This window comes from Lygodium microphyllum, chromosome 19 (genome assembly GCF_053477565.2).
Source record: "Lygodium microphyllum isolate KBCC chromosome 19, Lygodium_microphyllum_v1.1.10, whole genome shotgun sequence".
NCBI classification, from domain to species: Eukaryota; Viridiplantae; Streptophyta; class Polypodiopsida; order Schizaeales; family Lygodiaceae; genus Lygodium; species Lygodium microphyllum.
In genome coordinates this window covers 4791574-4815000 of record NC_141153.1, presented here as the reverse complement: position 1 = coordinate 4815000, position 23427 = coordinate 4791574, and the positions used below count along the sequence as shown (strand labels likewise).

The window sequence follows — 23427 nt, the reverse complement described above, 5'->3', positions numbered from 1 at the left end:
CCTTACATTGCATTGGACTCAACTTGATATAGTCACATCTTGGTGACTGTGATACTTTGTGAAATTGTTTGTGCACGTGCACATTGATTTGGGAAGAAAGAAAGCCTAATTTTGCACACCATACACTTGCCTTTCTAGAATTCACAAGTCATTAAAATACCTATTTCACATCATACTCTTGCTCTTTTGTCATGAGAAAACTTGTATAGGATCAAGAGGCGTAGGAAACACTCTATCACATAACTAAGAGCCAAGCATAGAACTTCAAGGCCTAGGTTGAAGGTCAAATATTGATTTTGGTGAGAAGTGACAATCGGATACTCACTCCCACCGAAGAGTGGAGCCCCTAACCTTGAACCAACCACTATGGCATTAAATTCTAAGTCCACTCCAATTGTGAACTCATTCCTTGAGACCACACCACTCACGGTTCTCATCGACTAAGTGATTGCCTTAGTTTAACTAGAGACATCAAACCCCAAGCCAAGTATAGAGGCATATTAAATGAAATCCAAGGATGATTGCACCTACTTCATGAATAAGGTGAATGACACTAAATCAAGAATTTGAGGAGACAAAGTTGAACAAAAAAAACTTGAAGAGATAGGGTTATGAGATCAAGGACGAATTGGCAAGTCTTGAGGTTTAAAAAGAGAAGTACACACAAGACCTCACAAGAAGAGTCAAAAGATTTCGTCTTGCTATTGAGAGCTTGACACTTTGTTGATGTGCTCAATAGCAAACTAGATTGAGAAGTCTACAAGTCCTAAAAATTGATGAGTGAAAAAAGACATAATGTTCCCATCAAAGTATCCATTGACAAGATGAATGAGCTAATGACACAAGAGCCATGAGCACAATTAGAAAACTAGATGGAGACTAACACATATCATGAGGTTGACTTAAGATGCATTGAGTGCAGCATCGCTCACTAACACATATGAGCAATGTTTGTACATGTGCATATACATGCATGCCATGTTTTCTTTATTAAAAGGGACAAGTATATTTTTAACTAGTTATCTATGATAGGCATTGTTTTGAAGTTTAGAAATCTTTTGTGCCATGTTAAGTCTCACATATTTTACATTCTAAGTGGTGCGTAGATCGGGTGCTGTACGCTCGCGTAGTGAATGCCAGAAGGTCCCCAAGAACAATAGAACTCTACTTTTTGCACAAATTACAAGGTAAAAAGCATGAACGACAAGAGCAAGAGACCAATTGGGTGCAATCTCCCCCCATGCCTTGTGTGAGTGCTCCACAAAACATGTATTTTATGTATTATTCATCTTCAAGCTCAAATAATAGCCCAAATTACAAAATAGCAAGCTTTTAGCTTTTGAGTTTGCTTTAACACAAAAATAGGAATAAAGCTAATGGACGGTGCCCAAAGAGTCTGGCACGCCCAATACAATGTCCAAGTATAAATAACATAATCGTGCGCCCATGCGCATACAAAATAATAATAAATATCCAATGCCTCAATAAATAGGCGTGACCAAATATAGGCGTGGCGCCTATCAAAATATAATCCATAAATCGAATACTCGCTATCCTCCAATGCTTTCCTCCGCCACTGCTGCTATCTCTACACATCAACTGAAGCATTCACAATCGTTAGTAAAATAATACAATTAAACCGACAAAAGTGAATACCTAGCAGTCTTCAGCTACATAAATAAATCAACTGGTTAGAAATAAATCCTAACCTTAATTTATTGCGAGTGCGCACTCTAAACTCATAAACGTTTATAGCTACATAAATAAATCAACTGGTTAGAAATAAATCCTAACCTTAATTTATTGCGAGTGCGCACTCTAAACTCATAAACGTTTATTAATATTTATTTATGTAGCTGAAGACTGCTAGGTATTCACTTTTGTCGGTTTAATTGTATTATTTTACTAACGATTGTGAATGCTTCAGTTGATGTGTAGAGATAGCAGCAGTGGCGGAGGAAAGCATTGGAGGATAGCGAGTATTCGATTTATGGATTATATTTTGATAGGCGCCACGCCTATTTATTGAGGCGTTGGATATTTATTATTATTTTGTATGCGCATGGGCGCACGATTATGTTATTTATACTTGGACATTGTATTGGGCGTGCCAGACTCTTTGGGCACCGTCCATTAGCTTTATTCCTATTTTTGTGTTAAAGCAAACTCAAAAGCTAAAAGCTTGCTATTTTGTAATTTGGGCTATTATTTGAGCTTGAAGATGAATAATACATAAAATACATGCTTTGTGGAGCGCTCACACAAGGCATGGGGGGAGATTGCACCCAATTGGTCTCTTGCTCTTGTCGTTCATGCTTTTTACCTTATAATTTGTGCAAAAAGTAGAGTTCCATTGTTCTTGGGGACCTTCCAGCATTCACTACGCGAGCGTACAGCATCCGATCTGCGCACCACTAAGATATAAAAAAAAAAGTCCAAAAAGTTGGTTTGAGTGAGATGTTAAGGTATGAGCTCAATAAACAAGAGGAGCAATACAAATTTTAAGGATGGGTGGTAAGGCAACCAACTTTATGTCATCTACCTTATGGTAGTGCATTAGCTTAGTTTATATCATAAAGGGATTTATCACAAGTTTTTCTGATGTGATGGCTTAGGAAAGCACCCAAGTATTGTGACATGGACACATGAGGAGTGTGACAAAAAAATATGACATATTTCACTAAGTTCTCACTTGGTACCCTTTATGCACTACCCCCTCTCCAGAAATTCATAGCATATAGAATGATAGAAATGTATAACACATATAAGGGAAGGTGAAAAGAGTTACTATGTCTAACATTAGGGGAGGATTTTCTATTTCTTGGATATGTTTGTGAATGGAATCTTTCTTTTTACAATATATTTGAGGACGAGGGTCTTTTTTCAAGTTGGGTCCATGGAATCTTAAAGAGATAGCTCACAATGCCATTCCTAAAAACATGTATGTTTTTTTGAAAAGGTACTTTATTCTCCTCAACTTTGAGAATAATTGTGTATAACATTAAACATTCCAAGTGTTGAGAGGGGAGTGATAAGGGAGGAGAGCACTATGGATAGGTGTGGTCATATTATAAGGATTGTTTTTGTGGGCATGACATAACAAATAACTTGAGAACATTTAAGAGGTTGCTAAGTTAGACAATTTTACAAAATAGCTTCACAAAAAGAGATGGTTGTGTTGGACATGCTCAATTGTTGGTGTGTAAGATTGTAGCTAAGGGAGGTTCCATACTTGTGCAAGATAATGAGCAAAAGTGGAAAATGGGCAAGTCTTTTCACATGAATTTGGATGAGATTGCAAATTTTTGGTGCATCGATTAGTTGGATGCATCAAGATAGGCTATTAGTTGGATGAGATAGGCTTTTTGGAAAAGAGTGGTTGCCCTCTAGTGATATGGGTGTGAATTGAAGTTTGGGCGAGGGAGCCCCCCTGGCTAGAAGTGTCAGTTGGGCAGGAATTACAAAAGCAAATAGAAAGTTTAAATGTCATGTTGCGTACACATTTGTTTTTCATGAAAGGTGTTAGTCCATGCATGTGTGTAACCAATGTAAGTATAAACACAAAGCCTAAGTATGAACGGCCAAAGTGACACTACACTAGTGTTGATTACACACCAAGAGCAATTTTCTAGGAGTTGGAAAACTAGTCACAATGTCATCAAGGCTATTTTACCTAAAGTTCGATGGTTTGGGCTTGTTATAGTAATGACATGGTTTTTGGTTTCTTATTTTACCTAATGTTCAAAGATGTGGGCCCATCATAGTTATTATGTTGTTTCCTTCATTCGAAGGACTATTGGCACTACCTCATAGTGTTGCCAATTGTGACTCTCACAAACAAGTGAAAACAATCATAGTTGGTCCCAAAATTGCATGTGTAACTGGTGAGAGGGTATAAATTGTAGTGCACAGAGAGAGAGAGAGAGAGAGAGAGAGAGAGAGAGAGAGAGAGAGAGAGAGAGAGAGAGAGAGAGAGAGAGAGAGAGAGAGAGAGAGAGAGAGAGAGAGAGAGAGAGAAGCGATGTGTGTCCTAACATGGAGTAATTTAATCGCTAAAACCAAGAGTGCATCTCAAACATTGTACTAGCATACTCTTACAGACCTAGGTCAATAGGTGAGTAGATGAAGGAGCATGATTTGATTTCAGGAAGCTTTTAGGCCCACCAACGGCCGCCTTTCTCATGACTCTTGCGAGTCAATGTAGTCCCTCTAAAAATGGAGGGACTACATCAACCACTTCAAGTAGAGCTTATGTGGTGATTATCAATTGGAGCAACAGAAGTTCCTCTCTCCTCTTGGAGTCGACCATTATGTTCTCTCCTTGTTGTAGTGCATTCCAATTTCCATGTCAATAGGAAGGCTTTGGTGTGACCTTGGTGCTTAATTGGACCTGCCACACACGCTCACCAGGGCGCATTGGAATCTCAACATGCTCTTGCAAGATTGTACGAGGAAATTTTGTGCAGCTCCAAAATTTTGTGAGCAACAGCTCCAAAGTTTTAAAATCTGAAAGTGGTTGTTTTCTTTTCGGGGATCTGGGGGATGACGTGGCACACCAATCGGTTGCTCGGAGAAAAGCGTTTCTCTAAACTTTTATACGGAGGAGGAAAAAGAGAAGCATGCCAAGTAAGCAAAAACAACTCAGCTTCGTAGCAATCAGGAGAAATAATAACTTAGAAAAAGAAACAAAGAGGAAAGCAAAGCACCACCATCGCCAACGTCCGTCCGTCTGTCTCTCTCTCTCTCTCTGCGTTTCACACATGCTGCAGCTAACTTGCCGATTTCGTTCATTAAACCGCTCGCTCTAACTACTATTGGCATAATCAGTAGATCGGTACTACTGGTAGACGTCCAGAGAAACGAAAGAAGGGGAGAACATCCAGCAGCAGCTGCAAGAAGAAGTATGTTGTTGGGCAACGGAGTTGTAGGCATCCAGAGGGAGAGCAGCAGCAAATGGGAGCGCAGAGCCCCCTTGACGCCGGCCCACTGCGCGCAGTTGCTGCATGCGGCCAGCCGCCCCCGCAGCCAAGGTGGTGGCGTGAAGCGCATCATCGTCCAGCCTTGCACCAAGCGCGTCTACCACGACGTCCAATACGAAAACGTGGGCTGCCACATCTCCGACGACTTGTCCGAGTGTGGCCTCATCCTTGGAGTCAAACAGCCCCAGGTGCCTATACATGATTGAACTTGCTTATGATCAATATCCTGTGATTCTCTCTCTCTCTCTCTCTCTCTCTCGTTACTCATGATCGTATTGTACTGGAGTAACAGGGGACATCGCAGCACAGAGCTTGAATTCGCTTTTTCTCAATTTGTCTGTATCATCTATCCACATTACCCTCATCTTGATTTTTTGTAAAATTTATTTTACACAGTCTCAAGCACTCCTTCCTGAACGAGCTTATGCTTTCTTTTCGCACACTCACAAAGCCCAGCCTGAAAACATGCCGCTACTGGACGAGGTACACCAGGACTCCGTTAACTTCTTCTTACATTCCTTAATAAAAATTGGATTCCAAAAAGCTCAATTTGTTCCCTTTTGGATCGTTGCAGGTCCTTGCCAAGAAGATTTCATTGTACGATTACGAACGGATCGTGGGGGAGAAAGGAGAGAGACTCGTAGCATTTGGAGAGTATGCAGGAAGGGCTGGAATGATCGACTTTCTTCGTGGCCTTGGAGAACGTGAGTACTGGTTTATGACGTCTGGCACATTCCTTTAAATTAGGCTTTTTGATAATATAGCTGCCCCTAATTTATAAGAGCCAATTGCTTATTCTCGAGAAGGTCGCATTAATCTCATGGCCGAGGAGTAAGAAAAATCTCGAGGACCAGTGGGAATATTCTGAGCATCATTGCATCATCATCATCATCATCATATCGCTGCCAGTCAGATCAGAAGCTCTCACGAATTAGTTGCCAGTTCCAAGTCCATTTAAATCTGAACAAAACTATTTCAAAGCTTGCATTGTCATAGGGGAGTCACAAAATTGTCAAGGACCAGCAGGAAACATCCAGCATCGCTTCGTCATGTCATCGCCAACCAGAGCAGTAGCTCCAGTTTAATTAGCCGGTTCCGCTTGCAAGTCCAAGTTTTTCGAATGTCAATGTGTGTTAGGGATCAAGCCCTGATCATAAGAAGTCTTCAAGCTATTCTGATTGAGGGATTTAGGAGCTGCAACTGTATGGCCAAGAGGACTGACACTCAAGCAGATGACCCCATAATCTCACAGATGCATGCAACATAACCGAGGCTTTGAAAATAGAATTGTATTGCCTTCAATTCCACTTGGTAGTACGGTAGATAAGCACTCATTGATGGCGGATCCAGCTTCCTGTGGTCACCTAACTGGAAAGCCTTTATTTGAGATGTATAAGCTTTGGGAATACAGCTATCAGTTAAGCGTGCATTCCTTTACATAGACTCTGGGCTGTCGAGACAGAGCTACAACTTCTTCTAATTGAACCCTTGGAACTATGTTTATGCTCCTCACATGCGAGCTTCTCATGTGGTTCAGGCTTTCCTTTTCAGGATATCTGAGTCTTGGGTATTCCACACCTTTCCTTTCAATTGGATCGTCATATATGTACTCTTCACTGAGTGCCGCCAAAGCAGCCGTTCTTGCAGCGGGGGATGAAATAAGGTCAAGTGGTTTGCCATCTCAATTAAGCCCCTTGGTCTTTGTCTTCACCGGCACTGGAAATGGTAAGAACTGCCTTGAACCTCTTTTCTCTGTTTGCTGTTGTTGCAGTTCTGTATAAATTTAAAATCTAGGAAATAAACAGAAGTGGGCCTTGCACTTTCTGTTGGCCTTGCAAGTTAAGTTCTTCCATTAGTTTACATAAACAAGTGTTATATATATCATGTTGTCTAATCTAATAAAGTGGGCCCATTAGTGCTGGGGCCCAGGAGTGTAAATTGGCTGATTGCTTAATGTGTGTGCTTTGTTTGCAGTTTCTCGTGGAGCCCAAGAAATATTTCGTCTGCTACCACATACGTTTGTTGATGCTTCTGAACTGCCAAAATTGGTAACCTCACAGTCTGAGGTGGTAGTGAAGGAATTGTTTTCATTCCATTGATCTTTTTTGACATCGAAGCTATGTGCCACTCCTGATCCCCATGTGTCACCACCCATCTAAGTTGTGCAAAGCATTCTCAAAAGTAAAAACATTAATTCCTCTCACCTAGATCAAGCAAGGGCTTGTGGCTTTCCAAAATGTAAAGATATTGTTTAGGATGCACCTGTCCTAAGCAAAGCTATTCTGAGTAGGGTAAATAGTGTGTGTCTAGTATCTTTTGTTGAGTCTCCTACTGATCATTGTTCTTATAAGCAGTTCCTAGCAAGGTGATTGGTCTCCATTGCATGATCTCCATCATTTCTCTGCTGCCTTTGGGGAAGCATCCCTAATGTGTCCGTGATCTCTTCAAAAATCACCAGCAGACTTCTCTGAAGAAAGATCTTCTGGGAATGTTCTCCTAATAAGGCTGAAGAAATGCTTGTCCAGCCCATCCTCCCCCAGGCATTGTGAATATGAGCTTGTGAATGTTGACTTGTGTTTCCCAACCGCTAGCCCAGCTATTTGCCCCTGTTGTTACTGTCCACTTCGGCAGCCAAGTGTTTACTTTCATACTGGATAATCTGTTTCATTTTGATTTGTGCAATTCCTTTCCTTTGGCAAGTTTCCTTACTAGTTGAGATATAATTGATGTCATAAGTCTCTTGGGTCTTTCTGATAAGGCAAGCATCTCAAATTCTCCAGCTAAGTCTCATTTCAAAAGGCTAATATTTATGCTGGGGTTTGTTCTTGTTATCATCTAACTATGCAGCAGGAGAAGACAAACCAGTCTTTTCTGGGATCAAAAGGAGGAACCTATCAAGTGTATGGTTGTGTGGTATCTGCAGAGCACATGGTGTCGCCAAATGATCCTGAACAGGGTTTTGACAAAGTAAGTGAAACAAAGTCCCCTATAGCATTTAGCTTGTCCTTTTTTTTTTGGGGTAAAGTCTCTAACGTGTGGGGATGTATTATAATAGGTGTGTTAAAAGTACCCGGAATATTCCCAGAGCATAACTTCTGGAACTGATTACTTTTTGAAGAAACTCAATGGCCATGCTAATGTTCTAATGTTGTCACGGAAAGTTGATTTTAGGTTGTTTGTTTGTATCTTCAACAGAAAATAAGTGATGATATCAGTTTCAGTAATCAGTCTAAATTCTTTGATTATGGATTGTCTATTTTCCAATAGCATCTTCCTTGAGAACAATTATGCCAATATAGATGCAAGAATTTGCTCCTTTCTGATGATATCAGTTTCAGTAATCAGTCTAAATTCTTTGATTATGGATTGTCTATTTTCCAATAGCATCTTCCTTGAGAACAATTATGCCAATATAGATGCAAGAATTTGCTCCTTTCTGATGAAGCTTCTGTCAAACATATTATCTTACACAGACTTCTTGTGCTTCTGCAGGCAAACTACTATGCTCATCCTGAACAATATCACTCTGTGTTTCATGAAACTATTGCGCCTTATGCTTCTGTCATTGGTAAGCAGTATTTACTTTGTAAAAGTCCCATGAAAGCTGGAACTTGCACGGATGTGTGTGGACACATGTTTGCATTGGTGTTGCTCTGCAGAACATTTCCCATCTGACATTGACACAGTGGGATAATCTTATTCTTGGTGGACTTCTAGTCATTTTTTGGTTTATGCATAGGTTGATCATCTTTCTAAAAAGTGGAGTGTCTCATTTTCCAGTGAACTGTATTTACTGGGAGACAAGATATCCTAGACTGCTCACCAATAAGCAACTTCAGAAACTATTAGCTGCAGATGGAAGTGTGCATAGCCGACTTGCTGGCTTTGCAGACATTTCATGTGATATTGGAGGGTCCATTGAATGTGTCAATTGCACAACCTCAATTGAGAAACCCTTTTACAGGTCTCGACTCATGCCTTTTTTCCTAGTTTCATACAGAAAGATGGGTTCCTAGTAGAGAATTCGACATGATAATTTTGATGCTAGTACTAACTAAGTAGAGCTAAGTGGAGAAACATAATATAAGTTCGTAGACAACATTGCCATATGCTGTACAAGTTTAATGGTAGCAGATTTATTTGACAAACTTTCATACATACTAGTGCACATGATTCCCCACAAAACACCTCAGTATCAACTTGTATAGGCTGCTTCACAATGGTGAGGACTCCGTCAGGTGACGCTAAGATCATGTCCAAGAAAAAATGCTGTTAAGATACTTCCTAAAGTATGCTTTTTACTTGTATAAAGGGTTTTTAAGTGTCAGAGATGTTTCCTAAAGTATGCTTTTTACTCATATAAAGACTTTTTGAGTATCAGAGATACATTATAAATGCTGTTAATATACTTCCTAAAGTATGCTTTTTACTCATATAAAGGCTTTTTGAGTGTCAGAGATACATTATAAATGGGTGGGTGCTGGTACAAAACAATTTTATCCTATATTGCCCCTTGTCATACACTCTTGCATAGAGAGCAAGATGTCTAGGCCTAGGCTAGATGGTGGCAAGTAGTACTAGCCCCAATCTTACCACAGTTTCTCAATCATGTTTGAGGGCCTCATGGAGGGGGATGTGAAACAAAATCTTCAATGACCTAATTTTTGTTGCAGTTTATGCACCACCCCCAAGACACTTGTTGGAACATGACATTTTAGCCTAGTGGATAACCCAAATGTTGAATTCACCAGAGCCATCCTGCATCTTGTAATCATGTAATCTTGTACTTTTTTGGTAATTAATACAATTACCTATTGCGGAAAAAAGAGAGAGACAGAGATAGAGATGGAGATGTCTATCTAGTCTCGAGTTGCCTTTTGCACTCTCGTCTTTTGTTTTGTTGAATCTGTTGTATTTGGTTCATACATGATGGCTTAGAGATACCCTGCAAGTTGTAATCTTGTCATCCTGTACTATTTTTCTTAATCAATATGATAACCCATCACAAAAAAAACAGAGAGAGAGGTGTCAACAGCAGTCCCAAGAGCAAAATGTATCTCCTCTTCCACTGGCAAGGCAATCGGGACTTAAGAAATGCTATGCAAACATTTTAGAGAAGGGCAAAGGGATCTTATTCAAGGTTCCAATCCTTTCATTTGCCCGTATCAGGTGTGGGAGGAAACAGTTCTTTTGATTCTGCCTTGAGGTTTGACTCTTGGGTAAGATTGCTTCCACTGAGGGAAACTCCTCATACTCCAGCAACAACAACTCCCTCCTTGAGTGTTGATTGCTGGTTTGTAGAGAGCCTACCTCATAGATGTTACTTGCGGTGAAATGGAGAGATTTTACACAATAAAATTGCAAATGCTAAAGGGAAAACACAGTATAGTATTCTCTTGCCAATTCTGTCATGAGGATAGCCCTATGGAATGTTAAAAGGTGTCTCATTTGGAAGCAAAATGTATAGAATGTGGAAGACTATTTTTGTTGGCAATTGGATATTTTATGTGCACTTGAGCTCAAGCAACATGCCATGACCGGTTCCACTTATGTATATAAGGTTTTTACTGTGTTTTTCAATAGTCAAACACCTAGTAGATTTGGGGTCACACTCATTATTCGCTCTTCCTAGCAACCTTTCTTGATTTGCCAGGATGCTTGAAGTATGTTTATGATTGTGGAGTTTACATATGAAGGGGAGGCACTTTGGCTGGTAGGGGTATATGCTCCCAACACAACCTTGGTTGTCACGGAGACGTGAAATTTTGAGATGCTCTAATCTTGTCGATAACATTTGATTAATATACTAATCAAATGTGCAAGGTTGTTTAGTACATGTGATACACATGGCAGTTATTTCATGGTAATAGGCCAAGGACCCCGAGAATGTAGTGGGTGTCAAAGGCAAAAGTTGTAAGAAGTTATGCCTAACAGGTACTAGGTGGTACCTAGTGTGAGATCTAGGCCTAGACCAATGTATTGGCAACTAATGTTAGTGGTTAATTGCTCAAGGATACTTGGAAGACAAATTGGCCTAGCCAATTTAATTATTGACTGGTGGGATTAATCTTTTGAGCACCAGGATAATTATTGAATTAACTTTTAGAATTGATATTCTGAAAATTAATATAATAAGCTGGAAAATGTTGGATAATGGGATTAGAAGGCTATCACTTGGCAAAAATTGCCCATGCAAGTGGGAAAAACGTTTTTAGGGGCTGGTGGAAGCCTATTCCAACCATTGTGAGAGAGAGGGAGACTACTAGGAGCAAGGACAACAGACTACTGATGTGATTTGCAGCTACCAGGGATCAGTTCTACAGCATGTGATAGCATTTTGGAGCCCTCCAAGAGTAAGTCACAACAGTCCAAAGTCCTAGTGCAGATAACAACATATAGGAGGGGGCATCAATCTTTTTGGTAGTCTTAGGATGTAGGTGACAGGAACTCTAAAATTTCTCTCTGTACAGTATTCTCTCTTATTCCCTAGCCCTCTCTCAAGTTATCTTAGCATTTTCTGGTAGTTTGAGCTATCAGAGGAAGATATTTCAGTCAATCTCTGCTATAAATCCTAATTTACAGTAGAAATTAGGTTTTAACAGCCGCCTGGGGACGCATGCTTAAATTGAGGGCCTAGGACTTGAATTCTAGCAGCTGAAATTGAGGAATTTTAGGGAGATTCAAGAGGTCAACTAGCCAATATTAGATTTGGGGCTGAAATTGTCTTTCAAGGAGCAGGGTGAAGGCCAATCCCCAAGTAAACCAAGGGGCAAATTGGGTTGGAGGTTTGTTGGTCAGTTTTGACAATAAAAGGCACTTGTATTAGTGGAGGAGATCAGAGGATCTTAGTTGTACTTCTTCTATTTGCAATAGAAGATAAAGAAATATTGCAAATTTTGGGGTCAACAGGGTGTCCAATATTCAAGATTAAAGTGAAAAATTGTGCATTTTCAATTTATGTGAATTTTATGCTTGCTATAATTAATACTTAATCAAGTTATTTACCACCCTATTCGAGGAAGGTTGGTTTCATTGGATCATCTCGGTAGCTTTGGATTGACTTGCAGTGTCTCACTTTATGTGTGCATCTACTCCATCATCCACCTTATGGAGAAACGATCTATGTGGTAGAAGGTACTGAGAACTTCTTACGCAAGGATAATATCACATAATCCTTGCTATTCTCTAGTACGTTGTTCCATTTATCAAAAGCATTATTCTAAAGAACTTGCTGACATAACTCGTGCATGCATACCATGACTCTCTTCTCCTCATTTTTATAAGCACAGCAAGGAGTACGCCACTTAGCATAACCAAGAGATCCTTGTACATCAGGTTTTACCTATAGGAGTGGCACTTGCAGGAGTGCCACCCGCGTAGATAGTTGAGCAAATCCAAGTGTAAAAAAAGGGCATGCCAAGGGTTTGTGATGGGTGATTTTAATACTTGTGAGTTTGCATAATAGGTAACTTCACATCATTCTGTGATGGATGCTCTAGATTGCTAGACATGGCATGCTTTGATAGCCTTGTTATTGAAACAAGACATGAGGTCTAGACTGCATTCTTCAGAGCCATGGTTTATGGTTTACATTTTGTTCCCTTCAATATGTTGGAATTTGGGCTAGATCGGAAAGGATGTATGTTTGTCAGAGTGATTCTTTCCTTTCACGTGTGCTTAATATGTGGGTAGAGAGACAACGTGTCCTCTCAGACCATTATCCCTATTCTTGGAAATGATTCATTACCTGGTGGATGCTTTCAAGGCCCAACTCGGGCGTATGCCCTTGAGATTCAATTAGTCCTTCCTATTGCATGATCAATTCTCTGATATGCTACAATTGATAGCTTCCTTTGGCAAACATGCTGTATTTGAGGGGTTGGATGCATGGGAAATCTTTTGGAATAATGCGCGGGCTTTATCTAGAGCTTATGGGATTCAACAAGTATCTACATTTAGCACTAAATTGCAGCATTTGCAATCCTTGTTTGAAAAATTAGTCACATTGCAGCAAGCTGGGGACCCATCTAATGAGTTGATCACTTCCTCTAAATGGTTGAAATGTAGAGTGCAGACTCTCCAAGATGAGAAATATGCAAAATATAAATTGCTGGCCTGTTTGGATGCCTTATATGACAATAATTGCCAAACTCATTAGTTTTATGCTAGGCTTCACAAAAAATATGCACGTGAGAATATTGTGCGCTTGTTAGATACACAGGATGTTGTGTTCATTGAGCCTCGCTCAATAATACAGATGTGCATCCAGTATTATAAACCTTTGTTGGGTCCATAAGAAACTCTCACTGATGTAGTTCTTGCCACTCACAATTGTGTTGTGGACATGGTGCATGACTAGGTGAAACCTGACTAGGCAGATTTTATGGAGGCCCACATCAATGAGGAGGAGATCGAGGAGATGTTGTCCCATTTTCCCCATAGGAAAAACCTAGTTGAGATGGCCTGCCTAATGAATTGTTCTCAACATATGTTGTTCAACTTAAGGATCCATTAACATGTCTTTGTCAGCAAGTTTGGTGATCGGGTTGCATGCCCTCAGATTGGAAGATTGATACGCTTTTGCTTGTTACCAAGGATTCCCTCTCCTCAAACTTTAAAGTAGTGGAGGCACATTTTTGCTATGGGATCCATGTCTAAAATTTTCTATAAGATCATTGTTAATAGATTGCAAAAGGTTTCCCCATAGGTGATTCATCCGCTACAGTATGGTTTCATCAAGGGATGTGATATCATGCATAATATTCTCAATGCTCAATTGGGGATGTTGAGAATCAAGCTTAGTGATATTGATTGACACACTATAGTATGGCTATAGCCTAGCTATTATTCATCATGTGTGACATAATAACTAAGTCGGTGTGGCTCAACCATAGTTAGCGGTGTGTGGTCAGTCAATGACCTATCTCTTATTTGTTATGTGTGACTTACTCAGTGTGTTATTCTGAATCAATTGAAGATGAAGAAATGGGGGTACACTGCCCTTTGTTGCAGATGCTCCACTTTGTGTCTATCTCTTCCCCTCTTTTTAAACATGGTATCAGAGCTGGAGTTGTGAAGCTTGGCCCAAACCCTCGGTTAGTGCAATCCCTATAGGTCAAGGTTTGTGACAGCCATGGCTCTTTGCTTTTGAGGTGAGCATTCAGTCCCAGTGTCTTTCAGGCTTGTTTGTGCTTGTTCTAGGGATTATGGAGGCTTCGTTGAGCACCCTAGAGTGAATCATTGAGCTCATATAGCTTAAGGGGATCACCATCATTCCTTGTAGCAAACAAAAAGACTATGCCTGCCCCTTAGGCTGCTCTCACAGATTGGCAAGTTGGTCTTCCACCTCATTGGCACCTTCCAAGGATTAAAGAGCTTGCATTAGGGACTATGGAGTGCCCGTTGGTGGCTATTGTATCTCAGCCCATCCAGCATAGTGTCTAGCATCATTCACGCTATTGGTGCTTGTTTCTTATAAGTCCCTAATCTGATTTGTACAGCTCATTGGCAGCATTGCTGGTGTTTTTGGCATCATTTGGCAAGCATTGGTTGAAATATCTTGACATTGCTTACCTTCCTTTCCGACATCGGTCATTGGCATTGGGCATTGGATTTGAGTTTCCCATTGACTATCAAAATAGGGAAGTCTGCTATAATACATACAAAGACAACATATACCTCATTGCTTGGAGCTCATTGGAGCTTATATTGATGTCTATTCATGCCCAAAAGATGCTTGTTGTCACGAGGATGTGAAATTTTAAGATGCTTTAATCTTGCCGATAACATTGATTAAGTTATTAATCAAATGTGCAAGGTTGTTTAGTATATGTGATGCACATGGCAGTTATTTTATGGTAACAGTCCAAGGAACTTGAGGATGTGGTGGGTGTCAAAGGCAAAAGTTGTGATAAGTTATACCACCTAGGTATTGGGGGTCAGTTGTTGGTGTCAGTTTTGACCCTAGCACAGTTGTTTGGTCAATAAATATCAGTGGTGACACTAGGGACTAGCATTAATTAATTAATGCTAGTCTAAGGGTCAATAAAGGTTAGGGATCACTCTAGTTTGCAAATGGCCTAGCCAATTCAATTCTGGATGGGCACATTTAATTTTGGGCTGGGTCAGAAGGGTTGAATTAATTTTCAGGACTATTTAATTCTGAAAATTAATTAAATGGCTGGATAATACTTAAAAATGGGTTTAAAAGGCTGCTAATTGGCAAAAATGCCTATACAAACTGAGAAAACGTTTTAGGGAGTTGGGTCTTAGCCATTCGGTTAGTTTATAGCTTGGGGGGGAGAGAGTGGGAGTTGCTAGTTCTTTTCTGATTAGAGAACATCAATTTGTTGGAAAAGGTAGCCCATTTGGGGGCCTTAGCATGGAGGGGACAGCAGGGAGACACCTTTGAGGGGCAGGCAACAACATTGCTAATTAGATGACAGCATTTTGGAGGTGCTTGGTAGTAGGTGACTGTATTATATGCAAGTTGGAGTAGGCAACAAGTAGATCTTAGGATTTTCTCACAAAGAAAATTGGATTTCTCTCTCATCTTGGCTTTCATCTCACCTTCTTTAGTAATCTCTCAAAAGATCTTAGCATTTCTCAGCCATTCTCAGCGGATCTCAATAAAATTTGGTGGACAGCAAGAGGTTTTCTGTTGTAGATCCTAAATTTTTGTAGAAATTAGGGTTTGACAGCCGCCTTGGGACTCGTGCCAACAAGAATAGGCATCGTAAACTGAAATCAGCACTTGAAATTTGTGGAAATGATAGGGATTTTAGATGCCAAGTCATCCAATGTAAATTGGGGTAGCATTTGGCCAATTGGTGGTTTCATTTGTGCAATTTTTGGGTGAAAATCAAGGGGCAATTGGCCCAACTTGCTTGTTGATTGTATGTACAACAAGGGGCTTTTGGATTAGCAAAGGAGATCATGGAATCTCAACTTGTACACTATCCATTGGCAATTAAAGATAAAAAAGTACCGAAGGGGCTGCTAGCTTTGGGGCCAATTAGGTGTCTAGTGTCCAAGATTGTTAAGGTAATTGGATCAGCAAAGGAGATCGTGGAATCTTAACTTGTATACTGTCCATTAGCAATTAAAGATAAACAAATACCGAAAGGGGCGCCGGCTTTGGGACCAATCAGGTGTCTATTGTCCAAGATTTTTAAGGTAATGTGTGCATTTTAGTTTATGCTTAGTTATTAATTGCTATAATTAAGTTTAGGTTTTACCACCCTATCCGAGGAGGAAGGCTGGTTTCACTTGGTCACTTGGGGATGTTGTATGGGATGTTTTGAGCATTGTTTGCTTAGTTTAGAGGTGGTTTATTGCTGGTTATTGTCTGTGAAGAGACTATCTTCCATGTTTACATGAGATCTATGCTACCACTGATGCCCCTATGGATATTTTTCAATTCCCAGATGATATGGCAAAGGTTTTGAGATGTCTTGTGAGGTTATGGAGCTGAAATACTTCAGTTAAGGCAGAGTTTTTACTGCTGGTTATTCCAGGGCTGAACCTATTTTGGTTGGAAAGATTTATGCCTATTGTGCTTGGCTGCATTTTAGACACCTCGGGTGATGTATTGATGTATATCAGTGCTGTTATGAGCTGCATATACACTTGAAACACTGAAGAGGTTGCAAAGTGAGCAAAAGCTGCTAAAGAGGTCCGAAATGCACTTGGTTTATGTCATTGTGAGTAGTAAATGCATACTCACTGTGGGCTGTGACTGAACTACAGCCAGCTTATCTGATCTTACATGTCTTGAGCAGTTGTTGCTTGTGAAATCCCTGCCTCTGCAGTTAGCAAATTGTGATAGGTTTTTGCAAATTGTTTGAAGGCATTGGTATTGCCTAAGTGGACAGCCATTCTACTATTCTGAATAGTAGAATACAGCATCATGGCAAATGCAAGAGGTACTGAGAATATTACTCAAATTGTGGGGGAGACATTGGACAATAAGAATTTTGCTTTATGGAAGTTTAGAATGTAGAAAATTTTGATTGGAAGAGGTTATTGGGACTTATGTACTGGAGATGAAGTTGAACCAAAAGTGCTCGATAGAAATCCTATTGCTAAGCGACATAGAGCTTATAGATAGTGGTCGGAAAGAGCCAGTAAAGTCTTATATTGGTTCTCATTATGCATCTCAAATGCTATAGCTATGCAAATCATTGATTGTTGGTCTCCAAACGATGCATGGGATACCCGTATGGAAAATTATGGAAATGTAACATATGCAAGAAAAATGTAGCTTTAGCAGTAGTTTAACAACATGGATAGAAATGACAGAAGCATATAGGCTTATGCCACTGAAAATAAAACCATTGCTGATGAGCTTGCTTTCATTGGATCGAAGATTGAGGATGATGATATGGTTGTATTTACCCTGAATGGGTTGGGCAAAGAATAGAAGGCCTTTGATACATCTATTTCTATACGATAGGAAGCCCCTGATTGGGATGAGCTGCTTGTATTGTTGCTACATGAAGAAGTCAAGCTAGGCTTGAACATAGGATCTAGTAACTCTCAAAGTAGAGATACCGTTTTCTACTCTAGTTAGAGAGCTATTGGTGGCAAGGCTCGAGGAGTCTCTTGAGGTCGTGGAGACACTTGACACAGTTATGGGCAGTAACAATAAAATTTTTGGAACAATCAAATTGCACAATGTTAGAGAGAATCTGGATTTTTCCATGGCAGGGGGAGATCGCCTAGAGGTAGAGGTACTTGGCAATCTATTGATCAGTCAAACAGAGATAAGGATTGTCATTATTGTGGTAGGTATGGTCATATTGCAAAAGACTGTCACAAGAAGCATGCTGGTATGAAAGCTAAGGGTAGATAACTTGGTCATTATGCATTGTCTAGTAATGCTAATGATGATCGGTCGGATAGATTGTTTGCCATAATACATGTATCGAAAGACATGCCTAAGCAAGGCAAAGCTGATCAGAAATGGCCTTCAAACCATATGACTCCACACGGAGAATGGTTTGATGAGATGATTTTAGAAGCTCATGGTTATGTATGTACAGGTGATGCATCATACACAGCATGACATTAAGCATACATGTATTGTATCTTTGGTCATGCATAATGGAAAGAAAAAGAGTCTCTATGATGTTTTGCATATATCGTCTATTACGAAAAATTTGTTGTCTGTTGGACAAATGACTGAGCAGAATATGCAAGTCGGATTCAATAAAGATGGATATTTCATTAGAAGAATATGGGAATGGTTGTAAGTCGATTGCAAAAGGTAAAATGGAGCGGCAGGTTATTTAGTTTGGATGCCACTATTCCTGAACCAAAGGCAACCATGTTTGCTCATGATAGTGGAGCAATCAAAGATGTTGAAATATAGCATAAGCGTGGGCATGCCAATATACAGTGGTTGAAAACTATGTAGCAGAAAGAGATTGTACTTGGTCTTCCGAAATTTTAGTAGATGGATTTAGGATATGTATGTTCAGCTTGCAAGTTTGGATGTAGTCAGGAGGATTATGCGGTATGTTAAGGGTACATTTGAGTATGGGCTGTTTTATGACTTTGGAAATTTGGAAAACCTCTTGAGCTCACAGGATACATTGATGCTGATTGGGCTAGTTGTTCATATGACAAGCGGTCAACAAGTGGATATGCTTTCAATCTTGAAAGTAGTATGATCAGTTGTAGTAGCAAAAAGCAGCCTACAGTTGCTCTCTCTAGTATAGAGGCAAAGTATAGAGGTGTAGCCTTAGTTGCATGTGAAGCACTTTGGCTCTTGAAATTGCTAAATGACTTGGGCATGCAGATGGACAGATTAGTCACATTGTATTGTGACAACACGGAGATGGTACTTGTAGGGATGATAGATTTGATTCATGTGAAGACTGAAGACCAAGTAGCAGATATCTTTATCAAATCTCTTGGTAGAGATAAGTTCATCTACTTCAGAGAGCTACTTGGAGTGTAGCGGTTGACTTAAGAGTAAGGGGGAGTGTTGAGAAATAAGTTGAGTGATCTTGATTGATACACTATAGTACAACTACAACCTAGCTATTATCTATCATGTGTGACATAATAAATGAGTTGGTGTGGCTCAATCATAGTTAGTCGTGTGTGGTCAGCTAGTGACCTATCTCTTATTTGTTATGTGTGACTTAGTTAGTATGTTATTCTAAATCAATGGAAGAATGAAGGAATGAGGGTACACTACCCTCTGTTGTTGTAGATGCTCCACTTTGTGTCTCTTTGTCCCCCTCTTTAAATAAGGGATAGATTATGCAAAAACCTCTTGCCGGCAGGTTGTTATGATTCAATTGGATATTAAAAGGTTTTTGATCATGTTAGTTGGTCATTTCTTAGACATTTAATGTCTTCCATGGGATTTGGGCCTTGAATGGCATCCCTTATTGATACTATCAGCATTGATGTAGTGGCACAAATCATGCTTAATGGGTTGTGACTGAGGAGATTGCTCTTTCTCACTCGCTTTGCTAAGGACACCCTCTTAGTCCTTTGTTGTTTGCCTTGGTGACACATCCGATGCTCTCTTTGCTGGATAAGTTGGCTATTGATGGTGAGATCATTGGATTGACTCTTCCTAATGGAGGAAAAGTTTTGGGACAATCCATTGCTAATGATCCCTTTATGTTACTAAAGGCTGAAAGATCAAATTTGGAAAGGGCAATGGCGATATGGAGCCTATTTGGTCTTGCTCCAAGCTTGCATATCAATGCCAAGAAATCTACTTGAATCAATTGTATGGAAACTGATTTGAATAACTTCGGGTGGTAGGGAGTCGTGGTTCTTTGAGGTGACATAAGTCGACACCTGGATTATCCCTATTGGAAGTCCCAAGGTTGACCTCTGCATGTGCGACTGAAAGTTGCCCAAACAATTATGATTAGTATGATTTCATATTTTTTTTCCATCGCTTTCATGGACATAAAAGTGATTGCATGAGCGGGTGCAGCCTATCCACTTTATGCTTTGGAAAAAGCAAGGGAATGGACTGGGCTAAGTGTGGATATCCTGGCAACATGTTACTATGCTGAAACAGTTGGGTGATGCTTCCCTGCTTGTTTCTTGTGGAATGGTACTTGATAGACTTTTAGAGTCCTTTTGTTACTGTAGAATGCTCTTCTGATAGCTTTTTGGCTTCATGTTTGTTGTGGCTTGGTTGGCCTGAAGGCCTGATGTAAATATTTAGAGAAGGTGGGCATACAGAGGGAGGGAGGGAGGTTTACTTTGAGAGTTCAGCATCTTATGTTCATGTAAACTGAATCTGACAGGTATGATCCAGTATCTGACCTGTACTTCGACGATATGGATGGCAAAGGAATAATAATTCTAGCTACGGATAACCTTCCTACAGAACTTGCAAAGGAGGTAACTTATGCAAACCCTGTATATCTTATTATGCTGTTCTCTGTCTATGGGCCTTTTGAAGAACTGCAAAGTTACAAACTGACATGTACTTCAATGATCTCAATTACACTGTTTTTTTCATATATAGACAAGAATGGCCGGATGGAAACGACTGAGGTTTTTAGTTGTGTATAACTCTCTTATGCATGGTTTCTCAAGAATGGCTATAGGCAGGACCTATGCTTCATTTCTTTCCTCTAGTTTTGCTTCATTTTCATCCTCTGTGAGAAGACCCTGATGGTGTAAATAAATGCATCTTTGTTCTAGTGTTGAAGATACTCTTTTGTGGTTGTGTGGAGACTGAGTAAATAGAGTGAATGGTCTTGTAGTTTGTCCTATGTGGTCTGGAGGAGCTTGATCCATTTGAAGTTCATGTCTAGTGAACCATTAGTATACCCACACATTGGGTATCCCATTCTTTCCTAGCTGTTGCAAGGACTTAGGGGCAGAGTATTCTAAGGGGTTGACAGGGTGAAGGTAGGCACTTTTCTGCAAGAGGATATGAACCACCATTTCAGATCATACAATGCCATCAAGGAACTTTAATTCCAGCTTCAAGTCCAGGGATCCTTAGTATCTCCCTCAGTTTGGATGCAGTTCAGGCATTCTCACTTATTCGAGATTTGATAATCATTTTGACGAAGCTATCCCCTCCTGCATTGATCGATTTTATGCTGATGATTGGGCATTTCACAGAGGATTGGTGGGTATTTCCCCTGGTACTTCTTTTTCCGATCAAGCACTTCATTGTCAGATTGGATTTTGTTGATCCTTCTCCACTCCGACAGCCTCACTTTTTGCATTGCTGATAGTCACTGGAGATCTGACATAGATAGCAAGTGGAACAATACAAGATTCCTTGGATTTTCAGCCTGGGCAGATGGCATCAATAGTGGCAGATGCGCTTCAGATCATGAGCAAGCTGCTGAGAATATCAGTCCAGACACAATTGAAAACACTTCACTAGAAGATGGATTTATGGTCTATTTTAATCTCTACTCACCATCAACATGAACTAAAAGATGCAAGGATTTTTGCTTCCATCCTGCCTGCTTCTTTTTGGTATCAGAAAGCTGACCAATGTACTGCTACCTTCTTTCACGCAGTAGGACCTAGGAAACCCCACAGTTCCTTGAGCTGTCTTTATAGAGCTGATGGCATTAATACAGATTAGGCATCAGAGTTCCAAGGCATATGCATTGAGTATTTCAGCAACCTATTGGCAACCTCTTTGCCATGATCTGGATTAGAGACTGCTGGATGGGCAGGTTGATCAGTAGTTAATCCAGTGATATATTCATCTTGACAACCTCCTTACGGACCTCATTCACAGATACTGAACTTTTTAGTTTCCTGGGAGTGGTGCCACACCATAAATGTTTGGGAGTTTCACTTTTTTGCTTCATGTGCTATTGGGAACTCATCTAGTTGCTCTTTGAGGTCATTCCAAAAAATTATTGACACAGAAAATATGGCTTCTAGTTTATCTACATGCCCGATTTATCTCATTCCCCAAGATGGAAGAGATCCTCTTGGACATAACAAAGTAGGAACTGTTACTTTCTGATACACCTTTGTTTTGAGGCTTCAACGCTTTTGCCAGATATATACAGGGAGGTTTCCTCAAGGACAGGAGTATGAAGGACAACCTTTTGACTTTTTGGGAAGCTAACTCTGGGGCTAGGCTTTGTTAGGTTTTGAAAATACATATGATTGAGTGGTTTGGCGATTTCTGGAGGGCACTCTGGCTCTCTAAAATGCATATTGAGAGGCTGTTTGGAATGCCAAGTAGGCATCAATACTTTAAATTTCAGCACAGCACCAGATGGTTGCATTGATTTACAATATCTGTCTAAAAGTGCCTCATTCGAGCTCTCTTTGTCTTGGTGTGTGTAAATTACTGATCAATTTTTTCTTGCTGCTGAATGCTATATCATTTCCACTTGGACTTTTCTTGCTTCCACTTGGAACAGCTTAAGCACCTTATTTGCAATTCTTTTATGGTCTAGTTGTGACAGGGCATTATTGATCCCAGACTTCAAAGTCAAGCTCTTTTGGCCAAGTTTGTGTTATAGTTTGTAATTTGCTACTAGTAAGTGACTTGTGGAAAAACCTGTGGAAAGCTAGGCAGCCCTTGGCATCCATGATTACGTTTCTGCTATATACACCCTTTCATCCAACATTCACATTTCTCTTCCTCTTCGTGCCCCTGAAATGTTGGTGGACATCCATGATGCTATCCTTGCTGTAGATGTGGCCTTTTGCCTGAGGTGGTATCTTTTCTCCCTTGCAAGTACTTTCGGAGTTTGGACTCTTGCTTCTTCATCCAAATCTGCTATATTCATATAGAGAATGAGAGATTTGTCACTTTGATCTTGACAGAGTACCGCAGTTGCACTATTGAAATTTTCAGGTGTGTTGCTGCACATCAGAAATCGTGGTATACTGGTCCTCATCCTAGCAAAGTTCTCTCAAATGATTCTTGACATTGTCACAATCTTAAGAATTCACCACTATGTCACCTGCAGTCGAATCCTGAAGAATCAATTTGGCATGTTTTGGCACCCTGCTATTTCGTATTCATACTGTATTTCATGTTTTGGCACATTTTCTGGCCCATCAGGTAGTGCCCCTACAGCACTATCCCATCACTGGTCTGAGCACCTTTTTGCTGATTTTACAAGACACTGTGGAAACTTTGGGACAGCTACTGACCTTGTAACTAGGTTGGTGGCTCATTGCAGCTTTGCAGTTGGTACTTGGCTTACATGAACATGGCGTTCCCAGTTTGCCAGCTTCATGGTGATCCATTGGAGACATTGCATGAGTGTTAATGGGATTGTTCCCTTGCCCAACAGTTGCATCTTTCAAGTATTATCCTTTCACATGCAATGTGTTTGCACCTCACATGATTGGCCCACAGACACTAGACCTGACATTGGCTATGAGGGCACATCATGTTGAGCTAAAATAAGCATTATGTGCTGAATTAGCCTCTTAAACAGCCCCAAGAATGCTTAATTTATGA

The 23427-nt window shown here is 40.2% G+C and overlaps 1 protein-coding gene across 2 annotated transcripts in view; it reads left to right on the top strand.

Moving 5' to 3' along the window:
* Positions 1-4662: 4662 nt before the first annotated feature.
* The window catches only part of LOC148019511 (lysine-ketoglutarate reductase/saccharopine dehydrogenase bifunctional enzyme), a 32248-nt gene continuing 13483 nt past the window's right edge, over positions 4663-23427 (top strand). Inside the window, exons 1-9 of one of the 2 annotated variants that reach the window (XM_087701001.1) lie at positions 4663-5167; positions 5376-5462; positions 5554-5683; positions 6531-6704; positions 6954-7027; positions 7827-7946; positions 8472-8547; positions 8760-8943; positions 20264-20360. In XM_087701001.1, the coding sequence (XP_087557127.1) occupies positions 4904-5167; positions 5376-5462; positions 5554-5683; positions 6531-6704; positions 6954-7027; positions 7827-7946; positions 8472-8547; positions 8760-8943; positions 20264-20360 (1206 nt within the window). In that variant the 5' untranslated portion in view covers positions 4663-4903. The remainder of the gene's footprint in view (positions 5168-5375; positions 5463-5553; positions 5684-6530; positions 6705-6953; positions 7028-7826; positions 7947-8471; positions 8548-8759; positions 8944-20263; positions 20361-23427) is intronic. The other variant, XM_087701000.1, reaches the window with a different exon arrangement.